The sequence below is a fragment of the Rhipicephalus microplus genome, chromosome 2, assembly GCF_043290135.1.
Source record: "Rhipicephalus microplus isolate Deutch F79 chromosome 2, USDA_Rmic, whole genome shotgun sequence".
In the NCBI taxonomy this organism is placed as follows: Eukaryota; Metazoa; Arthropoda; class Arachnida; order Ixodida; family Ixodidae; genus Rhipicephalus; species Rhipicephalus microplus.
In genome coordinates, this window is record NC_134701.1 from 267,585,284 (window position 1) to 267,605,842 (window position 20,559).

Here is a 20,559-nt window from a genome sequence, read left to right on the forward strand (position 1 = left end):
ACAGATAAATGCATTTTCATAGTGCAATTTTTTTTTACTTAGATGCCTAATATTCCTTGCAATAACATAAGTGCTTCGCACTGTCGAAGCGGATCTCTGAGGCCACGCAGAAAGAAGCGCGTCGTTGAGATCTTCTCCTCCAGGTGCCGCAGCTGCAGCTGCTCACGAGAGAAGTGTCTGCTCTTTCAATGAACTAACGCATACACTTCATTTTTATTATTTACAGTGACAGTTTATTCGCACTTATATGTGAAATGAACTTATGCTGCGATGTCACGTGTATCCGACATGATATCTTTTTTGAACCAGAACCATCTACCTCGTGCCACTTCATTTTTTTGAATTACTTCTGCGGAATACTCGAAAAACCGGAAGTGAGTGCTTGACCGAAAGTGCTTAGGTTGGTACAGCAACAAGAGTGACGCTCGTTTCTCGAGTAACCAAAATATAACATTACACAAAACCGTCACAATCAGTCAAGCAAATGAGTACTTCGCACATCAGTTTCGTACGTATGGAGTTGATCTTCCGTAGAGTGAAATTTCGCATACCCGACCAACCTTTCTGCAAATATACTCGAATTCGGAGTTCTTAAAAAAAATTAACACACGTCGAACTGCGCCAACGAGGTCTCCTCCGACAGCTTTAGGGCTTCGCGCCCGAGTCGTGCTGGACTTTGGAGGGTGTCGGCCTGCCGTCTGCAAGCGCAGCAGCGAGCTCGCCCAAGCGGCAGCGGCGAAGGCTGACCTGTCCTTATCACGACTTTCGTTTCCTGTCGCATGATGCGCCTCACGCAGCCAGCTCTTGCCCGCCGGTCTGCGCACTTCTTCGCACAGCAGCAGCGCCAAAGGACGAGCTCCGCACGTTGGTCGGACGAGACGCCGGCGGGCAACACGAAAAACGGGTTTTTTCTTCGCCTTATCACGCCGTCCGTGTCCCGTGAGTGTCGCCGCATGCATCTCAACCACACCGCTACACTACCAGATATACGATTCGAAATCCCGTCCAAACTGCCGAGCATTCAGGCAGGCAGGCGCCAGAGTTTCGCACAAATACTCGCTGCACGAGAACGAGCATGAGCGTTGATTTTTAGGAATGCGCATGCGCATGTCGCGCGTGTTACGGTGGCATTCCACGGCTTATAAGATCAGAACTTGCTTTTCACTGCGTCTGTCTCTCTGAGACGACCAGCGACGTCTATATACCGCGCAGAGCGTCGGAGCAACGGGATTCATGTTCATTTTTGTTTGTTTGTTTGTCGGAGACGCTAAGCGAAGTTATATCTCCAACTCGGACTTGGCGCACAGTCAAACCTAAGGCACAGGTACCGCACTTTAATATTTTCACAATAAGTACAACTATTGAAACGGGGTGCATATGAGGGGAAATACGAAAACACGAGACACCACGCCGCTACGAGTCCGAACGGCGCTGCCTAACACCACCACGGACTACAGGCAAATAAACGCCCGGAAACAAAGTGGGCGGTAGAAATGCCCTCCTAGGAAGCTCGATTGGCGGAGCATCGGAATGAAGATTTCGGCCCCGTACGTCCCCGACGCAAAACGTGTTTTTTCCGTCCACTTTAATTCAGCTCAATTTGTATGATAATCACTGCAAGTTAAGAGAACGAGCGATGTACCCTATTCGTTCCTCGGCTTGATTGTCGGTTGGAATCATTCCGCTGTGTATACCAAGGAAATGAGGCACAGTTCACCAGAACAGCGCTCGATCTCGTGAGAAGAAGCACTCCCGAACGAGGGCCATGTCTGTTGCATAACAGTACATAACCACTATCGCGAAAAATAAGAATAAAATAAACTGAGTAAATAAAAAAAAAACATTAAGGACACAATGGGATTCAAGCCCGGGTCCCTTGTGTGACAGCCGAGCATTCTACCACAGAGCCACGTCGGTGCTTGGAATTCCGTTGCAAACTGGCCTCAGGCAAGCTCCACGTCGGGAAAGGAATCGCGTTAATGTGAGTAATAAAGCGTCTTAGAACAGCAAAAGAACAACCAGTCGTCAAACAATGCGAATTGCGTAACGAATGTGTCACCGAATGCTCCAACCCCATTGCAATATATTCAGGCATAATTCATCGTCACCAGATACACCATCAAAAAAAAAAAGCACGAAGTTCCTTGCAAGAATGTAGCGGGCGCCACGATTCTCCGAAGGATGGAATAGTGAATGTCTCCCTACTACACAAAAAATATGACGAATAATGGCGTAGTGGGTACCCTGCAAGTATGCTTGTAGCAGTTACCCAAAGAGTGTTTCAACTCTGAAAGGCCGCTCTTCCAGCTTTCGCTCTGACTGTGCTGCGCGTTCCACGCGGGCCTGGTAGCTTGTTTCCGAGTCGTTTTGGTATATCAGATTGCCACCTTCCCAAACGTATGTCGTCTCGTCCGTTTCCGAATTTTCGGATCCAATACATCCACAGCCTTGCCGACTCCTTTGATGACGCCACAGCCATCCACGACCAACGAACACCGGACAAAGTATACACAGTGCACGGTTGCTTATAAGACATAAGCATCTAGCGAGACTTGGACCTCAGGTACTGACAAAACAAACGGCTCGCGTTCATGGATCCGACAGCCCCGGCTTAACTTAGATTCATCGCAAGTCCTCTTTCCCGTCTTTTCCGAGCATCCCGCGAATATGTTTTGCCTTTTTTCCCTTCTAAAATGGCTCCCTGGCCGTCTAGATAAGACGATAGTCATAGCGCGAGAACAAAACGACGACACAGAGACAAGAAGGACACGAAAGGCACCTTCTTGTCTCTGTGTCGTCGTTTTGATCTCGCGCTATAACTATCGTCATGCCATACCAACTAGCCCAAGCTGCCACACTTCCAAGTCTAGGTAAGCCCCCGGCAGCACGGACATCCAAGAAGGAGGGGGGGGGGGGACACGGTCATCGGTCTCAGTGCGCGCGTTTTCTGTTGGTCGTCTCGCCGCGCCGGATGCGACGGGGTCTCCGCGGGGTCAGAAAACGCGCCGCGAGGGAAAGAGGTCGTGGGGAAGCGGTCACAGGCGCAGAAAGGGGTGGCAGAAAGGTCCAACAAAGGGGCACCCCCGAGCCCCCATCTGGCAATGGTCGCGTTCCACCCTCGACCGGCAGGCAGACCTTTGCGGTGCACGTGCGTTAACTACACACAAGGTGAGGGCAAGGGGCCGTCAAAACTCGGCTCAATGCGAAGGGGACGGGCGCTTTCCGAAGAAGGGGGGAGGGGAAGACGTCGGGGGTCCGACACCAGATGGAGGCGCCGAAAGCCCTCGGGGCGACGAGCCTCTTCCTCCCGTCTATAGCTGCTCAGTTTTTGAGGAGGTTTCAAAAATCGTGCCCCACCGCAGCGCACAGGTTCGCCAGGTGCACAGGCGCTCGATTACACGGAAGGCCCGCTGGCACTGTGTTTTATTAAGAGCGATAAAAGATTAGTATAAGCTGCTGAACTCGTCAGAGTACACCATAAAAGAGAAAAAAGCACCGGGTTTCCTAAAGAGAAGACAAACGAAAACACGAAAGACAAACATTCGTTAGTTTGAGCAGGAGAGGTTTTTAAAAGCTTCGAAATCACGACTGCGCAGACCACGCAGGTTTCATGGGCAAGCCAGAGCGCGACCATTCTATTGTACCCTCGCTTATATACACAGACGATAGTTATAGCGCGAGAACAGAACGACGACACAGAGACAAAAAGGACACGAAGGGCACGAGCGCTAACTTCCGAATAAGAAAATATATAGAGGCGACAGTAAACCATGTGACAAAAACCATGTGGCACAAAGAGTTTTTGTCACGTGGTTTACTGTCTCCTCTCTATATTTTCGCGCTCTGCGCAATAAACTCAGTTGGAAGTTGGCGTTCGTGTCCGTGTCCTTCTTGTCTCTGTGTCGTCGTTCTGTTCTCGCGCTATAACTATCGTCATGTCATACCAACTAGCCCAAGCTGCCACACATATATACACAGCGTTGCTGATCGCACCTTAAGTTGTTCAAACAGCTTCACCACGGTAGCTTGCAGGGCTAGCTAGCCCCTTGTTCCCGCAAATATTCGTGAGAATCAAATCTATATACTAACAGAACAACATGTTGGCGAACGCTATAGTAAAGCTGAAAGCAGTCACGTCTGCGCTCAAAGGACGATTCTAAACTCACTACCTCCTCCCCACTGGCTGCAGTATTGAAGTGTCAGCCGTCGGCGACAGTTCTGCCATCGGAATAAACAGCACAGCCGTGACCGATCGTGAAGATTACTTGCAGTAATTAGCTACGATTGCGAAAACATAAACGCCTATCCGCAACAACTACCCTCAACTAATTCGCTAAACCTACTCAAGGACGGCCTGTAAGTATTCTGACGCCTGACGAAATCCGCGACAGCAGCGTCAGAGTGCGATACGGGAGTCCACATCGCTCGTACTGGCTCCTTCTGCGAAATATCCCAATGAATCCGCAGCTTACCGCATCAAATGACTAAATGATTTATCATCGGATTTTAATAAACGAACACACCGCTGCCGATTACCGCCTTCGAACAACGCACTATAAATGTAGCCATGACGCGCTCATTGAAAGCGTCGGCCGCATTAGATACGTTCAACTGCATGCGTTGACACTGCTACAGGGTAGGGTGGGGTAAAATGAGACACGGGGCAGAACGCGACATTTTGACTCTGCGGGCTTCTGTAGCTAATACAAAAACTGCTTTTCTTTTGTTTCCCCTTTTCCAGCGATACGTACTGGTACTTCTCATAGCGTTCGCGCGGGAAAAATTACGCGGCTGGTGTCGGTGTGTTCGCGACCCGTCAAAATGGGGCGAAATTCCACTCCAATCGTTGTAGGTGTCCTCTAGGAGAGCAGTACCAACTGCGAGGTTCTTCCATAATTCTCGCAAAGTCGCGGAAAACGAGAGTTCGCCGAGACGGTGTACATAAGAATTCGCGGTGAGGGCCCTGGTTATCCAAGACCCATAAGGTTCACCTCCCTCCCACATCGTGGAGTACGGGTTACAATGTATAGCTGAATTCGGGATCGGACGGGGGGGAACCAAAACCGCAATGGCCATTCCCGGCACGAGACGACAGACAGGTCGAGGTTGTTAAAAGACATATGTGCATTTGTTCTGTTTTTCTTTCTTTTTTTTATTTCGGTTGTCGACTGAAACGATGCAATGTGATGTACCCACTCCTGCCAAGGCTCCCAGAAGGCGGCCGGCAGTATCTGATAAATAAAAAAAAAGCGTTTTTTTTTTTCCTAGAGCCATTCCGCCGCTTCTCAGAAACACGACTCTCAGCTGCCGTACAGGACCGGTAACCGCGGGCACAAGAGAAACACCAAACCGAACCAACCGGGCCTCGACGGAACGAGCGAATAGACTATACGGCTGAAGGTCGAAGCGAAGCGATCCGGCTGCCAGTGTGACCTTACCTATTTATATACGCACACGCGCGCAAAGCGACACTGCGGTTGTTTGTCAACGGCTGCTCGAGATCAGCCCCCCCCCCCCCCCCGCTCCCTGCCCTTTCTTTTTTTTATCTCGTTTCTTCTTCGTAACACGCTCGTGCACGTGCTGCTCACGCGACCGCCGCGCTCTAAAGAGGAGCGTGTGCGACGCGGCGGCGAAGCCAGGTGGCGCTGCACGAGCGAGGTCGCGACGCGCGCGCCTCCCGCCGCAATCGGGTCAAACCTTTGTGCGCGTGCTCGCGCGCGCGCGACAGCTGCGGCCGGGAACCCCTCCCTCGTCGTCGCTTCCTTAGAACCGCGGCCGGACCCGCGGGTGGGGGGTAAGCCCCCCCCCCCCCCATACGCGAGGCGGCAGCAAACAACAACGCACACTGTGGCCAGGACCCACCCGGAGGAAACGGAATCTCGGTTAAGGCCACGCACTCACGTTGCCTCCTCCTGCGAGTAGGTTTCTCGAAAGAGAGAACGCGTCGCATGCGCGTGTGCGCACACCCCCCCCCCCTTCCCCCGAAACTGGGGTCGGAGCTTTGTGTAAGTTGTATCGTTGTTTACGTTATTTATGAGCGTCAGTCTCGGAAAGGCTGCCGGTGAGATGATCCGCGCAAGAAGACGACGACCGCAGAGCGCCACGAATACAAACTTTACGACCACACTTGGAACCCGACTGACGCGGCACGCGTCGGGGATCGAGGTATGGAACCGAACAGGAGCACGCTACGTTTTTCGGTCGTCATCTGGTACAATAACTCTGACGAGTGTACGCTGTGCGAACGCACGGCAAGGTCAAGGTGCGTATACGACCAGAAATTCTTCAGCAATATTTCTTTAGTATATAAAAGAAGTTCCTATATATAGGAAATCTATATCCTCTAAATATATTTCACTGCGACTTGACAGCATAGTGGTGTTGCTTTGCAGCGTACAGTCTATAATAATAATTGCTGTAGTTTCAAGTCCCAAAATCACGATGTGATTATGAGGAGCACCGCAGTAGACGGTTGATTGATTTGTGGGGTTTAACGTCCCAAAACCACCATTTGATTATGAGAGACGCCGTAGTGGAGGGCTCCGGAAATTTTGACCGCCTGGGGTTCTTTAACGTGCACCCAAATCTGAGTACACGGGCCTACAACATTTCCGCCTCCATCGGAAATGCAGCCGCCGCAGCCGGGAATCGAACCCGCGACCTGCGGGTCAGCAGCCGAGTACCTTAGCCACTAGAGCGCCGCGGCAGGGCACCGCAGTAGACGGCTCCGAAAATTTTGATACTCTGGTGTCCTTCATAGCGTGCCCCTAAATCTAGGTACAAGGGCTTCTAGCATTCCACCTCTGTTGAAATGCGCAACCTGGATTCGATCCCGCGACCTTCGGCTCAGCAGTCGAGCACCGTATACACCAACACACAGACTGTCGCAGCGGGTCGCAGAGTCCCGACAGTCCGTCCTTCTCTCAGTAAATAAGTTCAGAACCGGTAAAGATTTGCTCCGGTCTGCTGACTATTCGTTACTTATTTACACTGGGGTACGCCACAACAAATTCGGTATCCGGGATAAAAACCATCAAGGACCATGTCACAGCGCGCACAAGGCCTCCGAAGACATTATGAGATATGGGAAGTTTTAAGAATCAGCGACGGCCACTGCATTGGATGATATAGGCGACCTCGAGTTCTGAAAGATGACACGGAGGTCGTTTCGAAATTTCCTAAAACATAATTTTTCACTCTGTATACATACGGGCTGCCGTGGTTTAAACCGATTTCAAGGCACAGGAAAAACAGTTCGCACACTGCGATACTGTGCGATAGGTCACCTATACTGCTGCCTCGTGAATTCATCCTCGGGCTTGTTCGAGTTTCGTGAGACCATACAGCCAGGCAGAGGTGACTCACAGCGCGTTCGGCAATATAACGCGCGAGTTCGATATGAGGCTTTTTACAAATGGCGCGGCCAGCTATAGCGCACTCGCCTGTCCTCGGATGCGACCATCAGCGTGTAACACTGGGCCAAGACCGTCACCAGCTTATACGGCTGCTTCACGTAAGCAATACAAGACTCGAGAACAGTGGGGACACAAGCTCGCATCCTGCTGGAAAATTTGAAGGTTGCGCGATCAGTGTGGGAGCTTCGGTAACTCGACCACCCACTATCCAAGAAATAAAAAAAGAAGGAACCCTCAAGTGAAAAATGATAATATATATTTTTAAAATACGGACGACACTTGAGCTTCGCGTTCAACAGTATAGGACGCGTCGAAGTCATTGCGTTTGCATCGAAGTCATTGTATAAGTTTGCGTCGAAGTCATTGACTACACGAAGACCACTTAGTTTGCTGCAGCGGCCGTGTTTGCTGAAGGTGTGAACCGCTACTCTTTCTTCGTACGGCATTCCAATTCTTTGCTATCGCATTGATTGATTCATTCTTGCGGAGAAACTGAGACGTTTTATTCAAGGCAACACCACGAAACTTGCTAAAATTCGTGCCCCAGTACTCCTTCAAGCCAGATCGTTTTTAAATTTCTCAGCATGTGCTCGACTCCCTTCTATACAGCTTGCGTAAGAGAGCGAATCACAATCAAGAAATAAATTCGATTCCATATCAAGTCCAATCGCCGTGAAAATGTGACAACGTTACGACAAAACAGTGCGACAACAAAAAATGGCAATGAGGCTCACATGTAACACATGTGAGCTTCAACCTTCTTTTTGCGCTATCTGAATGCAGACGCTAAAAGACAGAACCAGATGAAAAATTTACAAACTGTAAGAAATCACGCGAGCTACACATTGTGCAAGTTGACAACCCTGCGCGAAACCTTTTTTTTATTTTTATTTTACATCACGTTCATTCAAAGCCACACCGATGGTGGACTGAAGCACGCGAAACCTAACTGGACAGTCATACGTGAAAGCCTCTTGATAAACCATCGCCTCGTAGGTTAGCACTATGACATGTCATCGTGAGTGAAGGCGACGAAGGTATCGCAAGAATTCTCGAAAACAACAGACTTAATTGGGCCGGTGGTTATAGAGCGATAGACACATTGCAACTGCGAGGAGTGTGACGTCGCGTCTGTGTGCTTACCCCTCTCACATACCTCCATCTTTCCCGCTACCTCTATCTTTCAAAGCACCCCATCCATTTACTCAGTGTGCGGTAGCACAAATCAAAGTTTCTCTAGATCGGTTAAAATCCCGGCCTTCCCTCTCGCTCCGAACGAAGTGAAAGCGCAAGCTCCACGCACGTGCCAGATTAAAAGCGTCATTATAAACTCATGCATGTATACTATATACCTTGCCGAGACTGAAACGTGGATGTTCAAAAAGAGGATCAGTGAAGAACCTTGAGACGGAAGCCATCACTGCGAACTTCACCGTCAGGCAAATACAAGGCAATTAAAAAGGCTGTGGTCGAAGGGTCACTCAGAAATCTTTAAAGATCGCTAATTAAGATAACGGCGACATCGAGCAGAGGTTAACGATGGGAAATGTAAGCCGCGGCTAACAACGTCGACAGCAACGCGAGAACGTGGCCGTCGTCAGTGTTCGCTACACGTAACCCGGCACCGCGGAAATGGTTAATCAAGACGCCTCCCGCTGCGAGGGGTCCTGCTGGGAGGAGGTCACGCCGAAGAGAGGTAGGTGCGTCCGCACGCGTTCGCGCGCCTAAAACCACTAATAATAATGATAATAAAAGCGTAGTTAAACGCGAGCTTCGTTTCAAAGGTGAGACTGAGTGCTCCTCCAAGAAACGAGGTGCCTTGACAGCCTTTTGCGGGGTTCTATAATAGATAGCAATTAAATTTGATTAGGATATCGTCTTCACTTAATGCGTGTCCTGGGCGCGAGGATCAAAGGACCACGAGGAAAAGGCACCCGTGCGTTTCAAGCATAGTGGTACGTCAATGCAAACTAAGCCCACTGATCGTTTTTCTTGTTTGTTTTGTTAGTGTCTTTTTCACGTTTATGTGTTTTTATTTGTATCTTCTTGTAGACGTGGTACGTTACTAGTTCTTGTAATATGGACACGCGCATTTAGGGGAAAATGGAGGAGCTATACGCATTGTGTTAGACGGATCAAAGGTAGCGTATACACGGGTTCTCAATATGTGTGCAAAAATTAAAATATAAAAAAGCAAAGAAGCATTCGAACGCGCGCCAGACTCAGCCTACAAACTCAATGCTCGTTTTACTTGTTTGTTGTGGGCATTCAATGAACGTACGAGTATGCTGATACTTTAAATCAACTCTTTGAATCAAATCTACTATAATCTATAACTCTAGACGTCTATAATACCATTCGGATAAATGCAGAACGAGAAACGACAGGCATGCATGGCATTGAGAAGACGCGGGAACGCGCGAATATAGCTGAAACTCTGCACCACATTCCACCTATACACGTTACAGTATTGGGGAGACTACAGGGCTTTACGTTAGTGAAGCAGCTTAACACGCCAAAAAAAGGATTATTCCTCCGTCTGACTAAGACAGCCATTTGCGAGATGCGCACTGAACGGACCGAGAATACGAGTAGACTGAGAATGGCAAAGTGATTTTATGAGCGCCTGTTGAGAGCATACGATTTTTCTTGTTCTGTTCTAAGCGTTAGCTCAATTTTTTTTTTTCGTCGTTATATTGGCTGGCGTTCCAAATGGTGCACGTGTTTTCAAGTTTGGATCTGGTTGTTTAAAGGTTGATATTTGGGAGTACAGCATAAAAAGGGTATACTCATTAAGTATATGAAAAGAGGAATACTAACAGATTAAACGTTTTTAAAAATACACAAACATATAGATCAAATGCAGCTACAATGTCGTTCCTGTGTAGCGTATGCTTTCTTCTTGCGCTTAGAATTACGAGACGAGGACGAGACGGCGACTACAGGATAGATGATGCACACCACCTGTTCTGTAGTGTGTCTCGTCCTCGTCTCGCAATATGAAGCGCAAAAAGAAAGCGTGAACAACCAACAATCACCCGGTTGATCGCTATGCTAAACTTAAGTAGCGATTGGTGTAGCTCCAAATCCTGCGCCAAATTCAACTCCGCTACTGTGAAACCCAAAGATTAGCGGGCACCCAACGATTCCCATTGCGCTGCTGCTCTGTCTATATGAACGATCTTTCGCAGAAGTTGGCAGCACCGGCACCACAGAAGCACCGGTGGGAAGAGCAACTGCGAGCTCGGCCTCTTTTGAGTGGCGCGAATGTCAGGCGGGGCACGTTTCCGAAGCGTTTTTAGCGATCTGAAATTAACTGTTGCAATTGCTCCTTGTTTACTTCCGATAATTATATTGCATTGAAAATCTTGTTTTAGACCTGTGTGGCCTCTTGATTTTGAGCGTGACCGCGCCGCATGAATGAATGAATGAATGAATGAATGACAAGCAAGGTATAACTCAAAGTATTACGCATTTGTACATCCCGTGGTATTACGTGCGAAATCCGGGACGCTACGAGGCACACACAGAGCGCGAAGGAAAGTGAGAGCAGGGGGTGGGGTGACTTCGCATTTGTTCTTATCACCTAAAGAGTCCTCTATGTGAAGCGCACAGGTATTCTTCCGTTTAGTGCCTCCAGAAATACGACCGCCATGAAGGAGAGTCGAGTCCGCGTCCACAAAATCGGCAGCGGGACACCTTATAACCACTTACAATGACGGGTCTCAGTGATCTTTTTTTTTACTTTCCGCTTAATGCAATCAACGTAAGCAATGCTCCTGTTTCTAAACATGTTATATAACGAAACATTGAACACAAGGGTACATTTACGAATCTCATATTTTTTTTTCTTTATTGCATCTACGGATCTCATACCGACAACGTACGCAGTACTCACGAATTCAAACACATCATATTCTTAATTATAAAGCGTTCCATTAAAAATTACACCAATACGACGCAAACTGGAGACGAATGCATGAGCGTTGTTTAGTTCTAAATTGCTCCAGCTGTTCCAATCCGTAAATACTGTTCAGATGCAAGTGCACTGGCTTCGCATGCGAGCACTGCACAGTATGCACATATTCGTGCCGTCAGACTGACCTCCTTGGAGCTCATGGCGAACGCTGACTCGGTCGCCAGGCCGGGGGTCCCTGCTCGACCAGGCAGCGTGGGGGAGTCCCGCTGCAAAGACCCCGACACGCACAGGTCACACACAAACGCAGTAAACACACAGCAGCCCAACACATGCAGACAGCCCAGGCTTCGACACACGAGTAATACAACAAAGCGCGTGCGAACTTCATACAGCACATACGTCACGCAATCAACGTTAAACACTGCACTTTCAAGTGTGGCGGTTAGGGCTAGTTGGTATGATAGTAAGACGGTAAGTTGGGCCAGTTGGTTAGGATCCATCGTGAACTTACTTACAGCGCAACACCAGAAAAAATACAGGACAAGGAAGGAGCAAAAGAGAAAGAAAAGACGGCGCTTTTCTTTTCTTTCTCTTTTGCTCCTTCCCTGCCCTGTATTTTTTCTGGTGTTGCGCTGTAAGTAAGTTCACGATAGTTGGTATGAGATGGCGACAGTTGTAGCGCGAGAACAGAACGACGACAAAGGGAACACGAAGGAGACGAGCGCTCGTCACCTTCTTGTTCCTTTTGTCGTCGTTCTGTTCTCGCGCTTTAACTATCGTCATACACTTTCTCAAGTTTCGACAGTTTTAGCAAGGAACTATGTACGCTGCTTAATTATGGCGAAAGCTGCAAGACCACGTGACAGTTTTGGGCGCGCACGTGCCTTTCCGCACTGACAGCAGAGCAGCGCAATGTATATATCAATAACGGTTAGGGTTTTAAGTCCCTGAACCACGATACTATAGTGAGGGGTGTGGAAATCTACGGGAACTTCGATGACCTGGGTTTCTTCATCGTGTATCCGAAGTGCACGGGCCTCTCAAGCGTTTAGTTTCTATTGAAACATGCGGCCACCACTGCCGGGATTCGATCCCGGTTGGTATATAGTCGAGCGCCACAACCACTATAGATCACAGTGGCATGCATTGGCCTCTTAAACGCTGCACGAGAAGAGACCAAAGCAGAACCCTCCATGCACGGTTCGTGACTATAGGCGTGTATGCTGTTCTTGGAACACTGTAAGCACAAACATGCTCATCAAACACGCCAGTGTTGGTGCGCACAATGCGTCATTCCCGCTAAGGCGACTGAACGGGAGCCTCAACTTTCTATTTCTTGTTCTCCCAATTTATACACCCCGAGTGTCGTGAAGTGGAGCGTGACTACTTAATTGTTCCTTTTTTTGGGGGGACGTCGACTTTTGAAGAATGTGAAAGCGAAGGCACCGCCTAATTATCGAACCGTCCCTCAAGAATTCTGTAGAGCGCAATTTATCCTGCAACCTCAGTGAGAGCTATACGTGACCGCCCCGCGTATAACATTGTCTATTGCCAGTATATTTAAAACGCCGAAACCACACTAGGCACTGTATATAGGCAGCGCGAACTTTACAAAAGGGTGAGACGTTCCAAAAGCTCCACGGGAGCAGTGCACCCCAGCCCACCCAGCAGTCTTTTCTTGGCCGTCCTCGTTGTTCAATCAAGCGCGCATCGTCAGTTCCCACCCTTTTATGGCGATAGCATCAGCCCGGATTTCCAAGCAAACGCACTGGTTAGACTGCCTTTACTAACTCGGGGGAAGTGACGTCTCTGTATAGCGTATACAATTGAGACGCTATCGATCAAATGGGGCTACTCTTGGAGATCACCGTCAAACTCCGCCGTCTGTCCACGCAGTCTCCGTGCGTGACACTCCGACACGCCCGCAGACTGCGTGACACGTGACAACGCTATAGCTGATCAATCCAAGCCCGAACGGCTAATTTGGAACTGCCGTGCAGAGTCGAAGGAGCAGCTATAGTGTACAGCCAGCGACAGTGGCTGGACCTCGCACGCAAACATAGTTTGGCGCAAATGACTATATACGCAACGCTTCTTATCGCCCTTATACGGAAACTATAGACTCCGCGGGAAATTATACGTACTAGCGGCTGCGTGAATGTGCGCGATTTTCTGATCGTTGCACAGGGACCCAAGTTGTATAGGGGCGTGCGTGCTTGCATACGTGCAAGCACGCACACGTGATAAAAAAAAAATGTGAGAATGCAAGCACCAAGGTTTGTGCAGTTTGCATCTATCTTGTGTCGTGTCACGCATGTATACCTCTCTTTTATCCTCAACCCATATCAAATAGCCCACCTTTATGTCATTCTAAGCACGCCTATACCATCTTATAGAGCTGTAGGAGAGTTACCCGGTAGAAATTGCTGCCTCCGCGCGGTTGGGAATCGAACCCACAAGCCTCGATGTCAATAAACAGTCAATTTCCCTTCGAAACTTTCAATACACGAAAGCCAACTGTCTGGCTCGTAGTATACTGCACAACCGCAAGCTTAGCGCGAAGAAACGACGTATACAGAACGGCAGAGTTGTGTTATCGTGCCGGCTGTCGTCCCTCGTGAGTCGTTTATTTGCGCTATGCATAAACACCTCCGGTGTATTTAGTAACACTGCAGGCACACACCGTGACTCTCGCAATGTAGCTGGTATCTTCGACGACAAGATTACCCGTACAACGAAGGATTCCGAAGTGTCTACTGTATAGGGCAACGGTACAATTTTCACGTGCACTGCCCACGAATGTACGTCCACCTCTTTGGTAGAACGGGTATACGGTGCCCGGCCGCTGCGCCGAAGTTCGCGGCTATACGATCACAGCCGTATAGAGGCCGCATTTCTCGATTACAGCAAAATCCCAGAGGACCATGTATATGTGCAATGTGATCGCGCGTTAAAGAACACCACAGGGTCGAAATTTCCAGAGCCCTCCACTGTGGCGTGGCGGCTCATACGATCAATCAAAACGTGGCTTTGGCAAGTAAAGGCTGTTCACACCTCCGACCAATCACGGTCGCGCGACTGGCGACCAAAAGCATATACGGGTGACATATACCGGTCGCCACGCAGAATTGACCTCTTTTCACTTAGCCATTGGCCCTTAAAATAAGTTCACGTCCTTTTCGGGCACACCTGATTGGTTCAGACGTTAGCGACTTCAGTCGCGCAAATGAAAAAAAAAAATCAAGCAGCGAGCGAATGAGCCAAAACAGCCACTTTGAGACCGATGCGAGGTCATACGAAAGCGCACTCACTTTGCGCCTAACTTGGTCGCGTGACTCGTGAAAGTCGCAGCTGCGAATGACCCTTGAACGCCCCAGATATTATTACTACAACCGCACACAGGTGCGCGTGTGTATGCGTACTCAAAGACTCTTTTGTTTGCTCAATGACTTTCCACAATGTCAATTCTCCTTTATTCACACAAATCTATAGGGGTACAGTCAGCTCGAAATAATTTAGCGCCTTCACACTCCTTCTCTTCGTTAACAAGCAAAATGTATAACTTATACACCGCCTATACAATCCAACAACCAACCTCCTAATCAGAGTTAGTGTTAGCGCGATGTGACGTCAGCGCGACGCGAAAAACGTATACTACGCGCGAATACGGAGCGTAAACGCTCGCGGCAATCTTCAGCGCCGATCTATACGCCAAAACTGCGGAGAAACGGGCAAGGAAAGCCTTTCCCTAGGGAAAGGAAAAAAAAAGAAAAGACAAACCGGTAAGGCGTTCGATCGCGGTTGGGAAACAAGCATCATTATCGAACGGGTCAGCCTCGCGGTTCCATGCGTAGTAGCTTCGCAGCAGGACTGCTCATCGAAAAAAATTGCCCGCAGCTTCCCTCGGGGGAACACTGAGGAGGATGCGGAGCATATAATTGGTTAACGGGGTGTTAAAGTGCGACTTACTTGGGTCGATGGCTAAATTGGTTAACGTGGTTGTGAAATGGGGTGTTAAATTGCGACTTACTTGGGTCGATGGCTAAATTGGTTAACGTGGTTGTAGGAGGGGGTGTTAAATGAGTGAACACGTACACACGTATGCGAAAGGGCGGCGCTGGTCGAAGGGACGTCGATCATTGTGTTTGTGGATTCGTTGGAATTCATTTCACCGCGACCTTGGACGTCGACGCGCCGTACAAACCAACCGACGAGCGGCAACTGAGCGAGCGAGCGCCGACCTTGAGTATATATACAGCACGACGGCGCATGCACTGTCAGCTGTTGAATGTTCTCGAAGCGCGACGCCACATGCGCGTCCACTGGAGAATCAGGAGAATTGTAGATGTCGAACGCGGTGTGTAGAGGAGGAAGGGTGCACAGATGGTGGAGGAGTGAAGCGCGCGCGGTGTGTAGAGGAGGAAGGGATGCACAGATGGTGGAAGAGTGGGCGACGGCGCGACGGCGCATGCGCGCGCGTCAGCTGTCGAATGTTCGAGAAGCGGTGTGGACGGCGCGGACGGCGCACTACAAGGCGCGAGTATAAGATGCTCCGCATCTAAAAAACACACGAGACAGCGGACGAGGAGACGACGGGGGCGGCGACTAGCGGTGGCTCACCGCGGGTACATGGTATCGCGTCGATTTTCCTCCCGGAAAAAGAAAATTTATATAGAAGGCGTTACGCAAAGAAAAAGCCTCGGGCGCAGATATATATGTCCCTCATATATACGAACTACGGAGACACGGCGCAATCGAAAGAATTTTTTTTTTAACTTTAATGACATCGCAGAAAAGACTTGAGTGTGGATGGCAATTTTATAGACACGCGTGATGGCAACGCGCTTGTGATCATTGGAAGGAGAAGCGCTCGGGGGGAACCCACATCGGCAGGGGGCTGCAGAACATACACTTGATTCTCCTGTGTTTTTTTTTTCCTCGTGCACATGACATCGCACATTGCACGAGTCTTTAGCATTTCATCTCCAAGTTAATTCAACATGCTTAGCTCGTCAGAATGAACGCACGAATATGTCCCGATTGAGGCAAAATGTGCTATGAAATCATAGAGCGTGAAGTCCGTTGGGGTTGACGCTTTTCGACGTAAAACGTCGGGTCTAAATTGGATTATTATGTGCTCCTGGCGAGTTTTCGATCTCTCTCTCTCTCTCTCTCTCCATCCTTCTCCTGCAAACATTTTATTGAAATTTTGAATAATTCTTCGAGTTGATACATTTCACACACGAGTTTCGTTCGCGATGCTTTCCGGAACTTGGTGCGTAGGCTCGGACCTCACCCTCCTCATGCGACGAAATAAATGGAATTTAAGGGCTGATTTTATTTGCACCTCACCAGAGAAGCATACAGTATATGTAAGCACCAAATCGTGATGCTGACGTCTCATTATTTATCAATTTTATTATAATAACGAAGAATCAACACAGCACATAAAGAAATTGAAAGATTGACGCGTTTGACGCAAATAAGAGTCTTCAGCGGGGCGAAAAAGTCTATAACGCGCACGCTGAATTGTTCAGAGAGGGAGGAAGAGTATTTCGCGTTATTGGAAATGAGCCAATATTGCACCGATAGACAAACAAGGCTCGAACGCGTAAACGCGAAGGCTACGCATTGAAGACACGCGCAGATTCACACGACGCACTCCCGCGAAAAAAAAAAAGGAAGGAAATCACGGTATTACGTTAAACCGCTTTTCGCTTAACATAAAAAAATGATGACAAAGAAAAGTAACACTCGAAGTTAATGTTGCGGGAGACACCTTCATTTGTGCAAGGACATAAAAGCTGTGTAATCAAAGTATACTAAAGACTATATAAACGCGCACTGGAAAACTAAAAACTACTTCATCTCCATTCGCCCGAAGGCAATTTTATTTGTTCACGTGATACCAACGCTAGCTAACGACGGCTGACTGTTTAGTGTTGAATAGTTAAAGCCACCACTGGCTATCCGCTCTTATACCAGTACAATAAAATAATACGTGAGAACTATCACTATGCAAGAAGAAATAGCCATACGCAGGGCACGCACAGACAGGATAATCATGCAGTGTATACATTAGAGGGACACAAAAGACCAGAGCGATTTCTTGCGTGTTACTCGAGTACAATTTCACAATCCCTGTATAAGACCGCTCTTACCGCTACACGTATACGACGCTTTGTATGCGAGAATACACGCAAAAAAATATATATATTCTAGTGGAGACGCCACCTCCCGCACCACACACCGTGATGTCAGATTTTGAAGGCGTCTATACTGTGTCCTTCCTATGCAGCTTCTAATCGATACAAATTAAGTACATCGTCATCTGTGGGTGTCATACACCTCGAATACGAAGTTTCAAAGAACTTCGTTGAGCCCACGTCGCGAAAATACGAAAAAATACATTTCGAAAGTTTTTACAGTCACGCGTGGAGATTTCGACGTGAAATTTGAAACTACGAGTTCGACCTTGATTTTCACCGCTAGTAACGAACTTAGGACAGGAAACATATGACATTAGAGGTCACAGATCGAAGTTATAGTCAATCTAAACCAAGTCACTGTTTCTGCTTAGTGTCCCATTCAAGGGTACTGACTGGATTCCAAGAAAAGGCAAACGCGCGACGGGTAGAAAGAAAGTTAAGTGGGCACGTGAGATAAGGAAGTTGGCTGGTATAACGTGGCAGCAGCGCACACAGGACCTTAAAAAGACAAGTCATTTTTTTTTATTTTTAACGTTCCCTCTAAGTACACTCAAATGCACACTGCGCCCCCCCCCCCCCCCCCGCCCACACACAAACACGGTGTCGCCGCAAATTGATTGATATGTGGGGTTTAACGTCCCAAAACCACTATATGATTATGAGAGACGCCGTAGTGGAGGGCTCCGGAAATTTAGACCACCTGGGGTTCTTTAACGTGGTGTCGCCGCAAAGGTGAAGCAATAAATGCAGTAGCAACGAATTGGAATGCCATGCAAATAAAGGCTAGCATGGTCACTCCTATAGTAAAACGCGGCCGCTCCAGCGAGCAAAGTAACCTTCGTGATTTTTGCGGCTTTAACGAAAACATTGAGATCATCGAGCCACCTGCTTGGAGACCCCCCTGTAGAGAGCAGCCCGCACGCACAGGCTTTCGCGCCCTGCATGTGAAAGTACGGACGCACTACGGCTCCAAAGCATCTCTTTTTTTTATCTATTTAGCGACTGTGACCGAAGCATTTACAAAAACCTCCGACAGTTCGAAGAAGAATAGAAAGAAAAATTAAAAACGCGCGAGAAATAGCGACATGCAAACAAGAGTACACGGAGAGCCACCCAAAAAGTTTTCTACGTTCGGTGCCACAAATGCTGCCATTGTTGCTGTTATTGAAGCTGCTTCACCGAACTCCGCTGCTGATCAGCAGATCGTGGGATCAAATGGAGGCGGAAATTCTGTAGGCCCATGTGCTCAGATTTAGGCAAATATTATAGAGCCCCAGGTGGCCGAAATTTCCGGAGCCCTCCACTACGGAGTCTCTCATAATCATATAGTGGTTTTGGGACGCTAAACCACACATATAAATCAATCAATCAATCATCATTATTGAAGCTGCTTTAATTAATAGATCACACACACGAGGAGGAGAGGCCAGAAATAACATGCATTAAAAGAGAGAGAGAGAGAGAAGTTGGAAGTATCCGCTGAGAGTGGCTTTCGTCGTTGTCACTTTTTACATGAACATACCAACACACCCAACTTCCCAGCCTTCCCAGGTTCTACATAGTTCCTACGGGCTTACTAAATTAGTAAAAAAAAAATTACCCGCGAAGAATTGCCGATAACGCCCAACAAATTTACCAACCTGACATATAAATGCAGCTTGGAATCGCACCCCAAGACCTCGCCCACGGCAGCAGCAGGAAACCATTTGGCCGGTGCGACTCCGAGTATACTATAAGCCGTACACACTATGATAGCGCGTGCAGTCAGTCCATTAAACGGTTTGCCGAAGAAGAAATGCACCCACCGTAAATCACGATCATGCGGAAGGCCGGGAGGCAAGATTAGCGACCGCGCATCGTGCTTCACGCGATAAGCGTCGACCCACAGACGAGAACACACACACACAGCGTGCGAAGAATGACAATCAGCGCGCTTCCTTATCACCGCCTTATCTTCCGCCGCGCGCACTCCACCCACTCCTCCCAGTTTTGAGCCTCTCGACGAGCGCACATAGGCGGCCGGGCTTCTTCGGGCGCCGCGTGCATATCATTGTTTCCGCCATTGCATCAGACTTCGGCTTGAAAAAAAAAAAGGACGAGCTGTCTATCTGTTCACTCTTGAATCTTCTATTCAACCCAACACGGTGGTCCAGTGGTTCTGGTGCTCGATTGTGATTGAAGGTCGCGGAATCAAATCCCTGCTGAGACGGTCGCATTTCGATGGCGGTAAAATGCTACAGAGGTGGTGTGCTCATATTGATATACGCGCACGTTAAAGAACCCCAAAAATTTCCGAAGGCCTCCACTGCGGGGTCTCTGAATCATATCGTCGTTTGTGGACGTAAAACCTAAATTACTATTACATGGCTATGTTCTATTCCTATATTGCGTAACTCCAGGTTTTGAACCTATAGAACGGACTGAAAGAATGACGTTACCGACAAGGCGCATTAATCAGTTCTGCGGCGTTGTCGTCGGTAAATGTTTACATCATGACCATACCATCCATTTGATAGGCGAGAGGAAAAAATAAGAATCAACAACTTCCACAGCATCACATCGTTGAGTGATTTGAAGACATGTTTTGATGGAGGTATTCTTAAAGGCGCCGCCTAGACGCATTAGCGTCGCATACTACGATGAAAGCGGGAAAATAAGGCTAAAAGTGATTGGAAAGAATTTGATCATCTTAGAGGATATCATCCTATTTTTATAACTATCATCAACAGCCTATCTTTAAAAGGCTGGCTTGCTGGGCGAGTTGCTTCAGCACAATCGTAGAAATCAGGAAAAAAAAAATTACAATGGCATCACACTATGGCCACGTCTGAAGGGACAGCGCAGCGCGCGAGGGGGGGGGGTCGTCCCTGTTTTTCTGTATTTTACTATCTCTCTCTTTTTCTTGCATCCTTTTCTTTTTGTATTTCGTTTCCGTATTTCTTTATATCATTCTTTTTCTATTTAAGCCTCCTTTTTTTATCATTTCTTCCTCCCTCTTTCTCTTGCTATCTGACTT

At 48.3% G+C, this 20,559-nt stretch overlaps 1 protein-coding gene across 3 annotated transcripts in view; it reads right to left on the reverse strand.

Annotated features, from left to right (window-relative positions):
• The window catches only part of LOC119170009 (Krueppel-like factor 3), a 145,721-nt gene that overhangs the window by 94,659 nt on the left and 30,503 nt on the right, over positions 1–20,559 (reverse strand). For all 3 annotated transcript variants that reach the window (XM_075881222.1, XM_037421023.2, XM_037421022.2), the window contains exon 2: positions 11,520–11,600. In XM_075881222.1, coding sequence (XP_075737337.1) covers positions 11,520–11,600 — 81 coding nt within the window. The remainder of the gene's footprint in view (positions 1–11,519; positions 11,601–20,559) is intronic.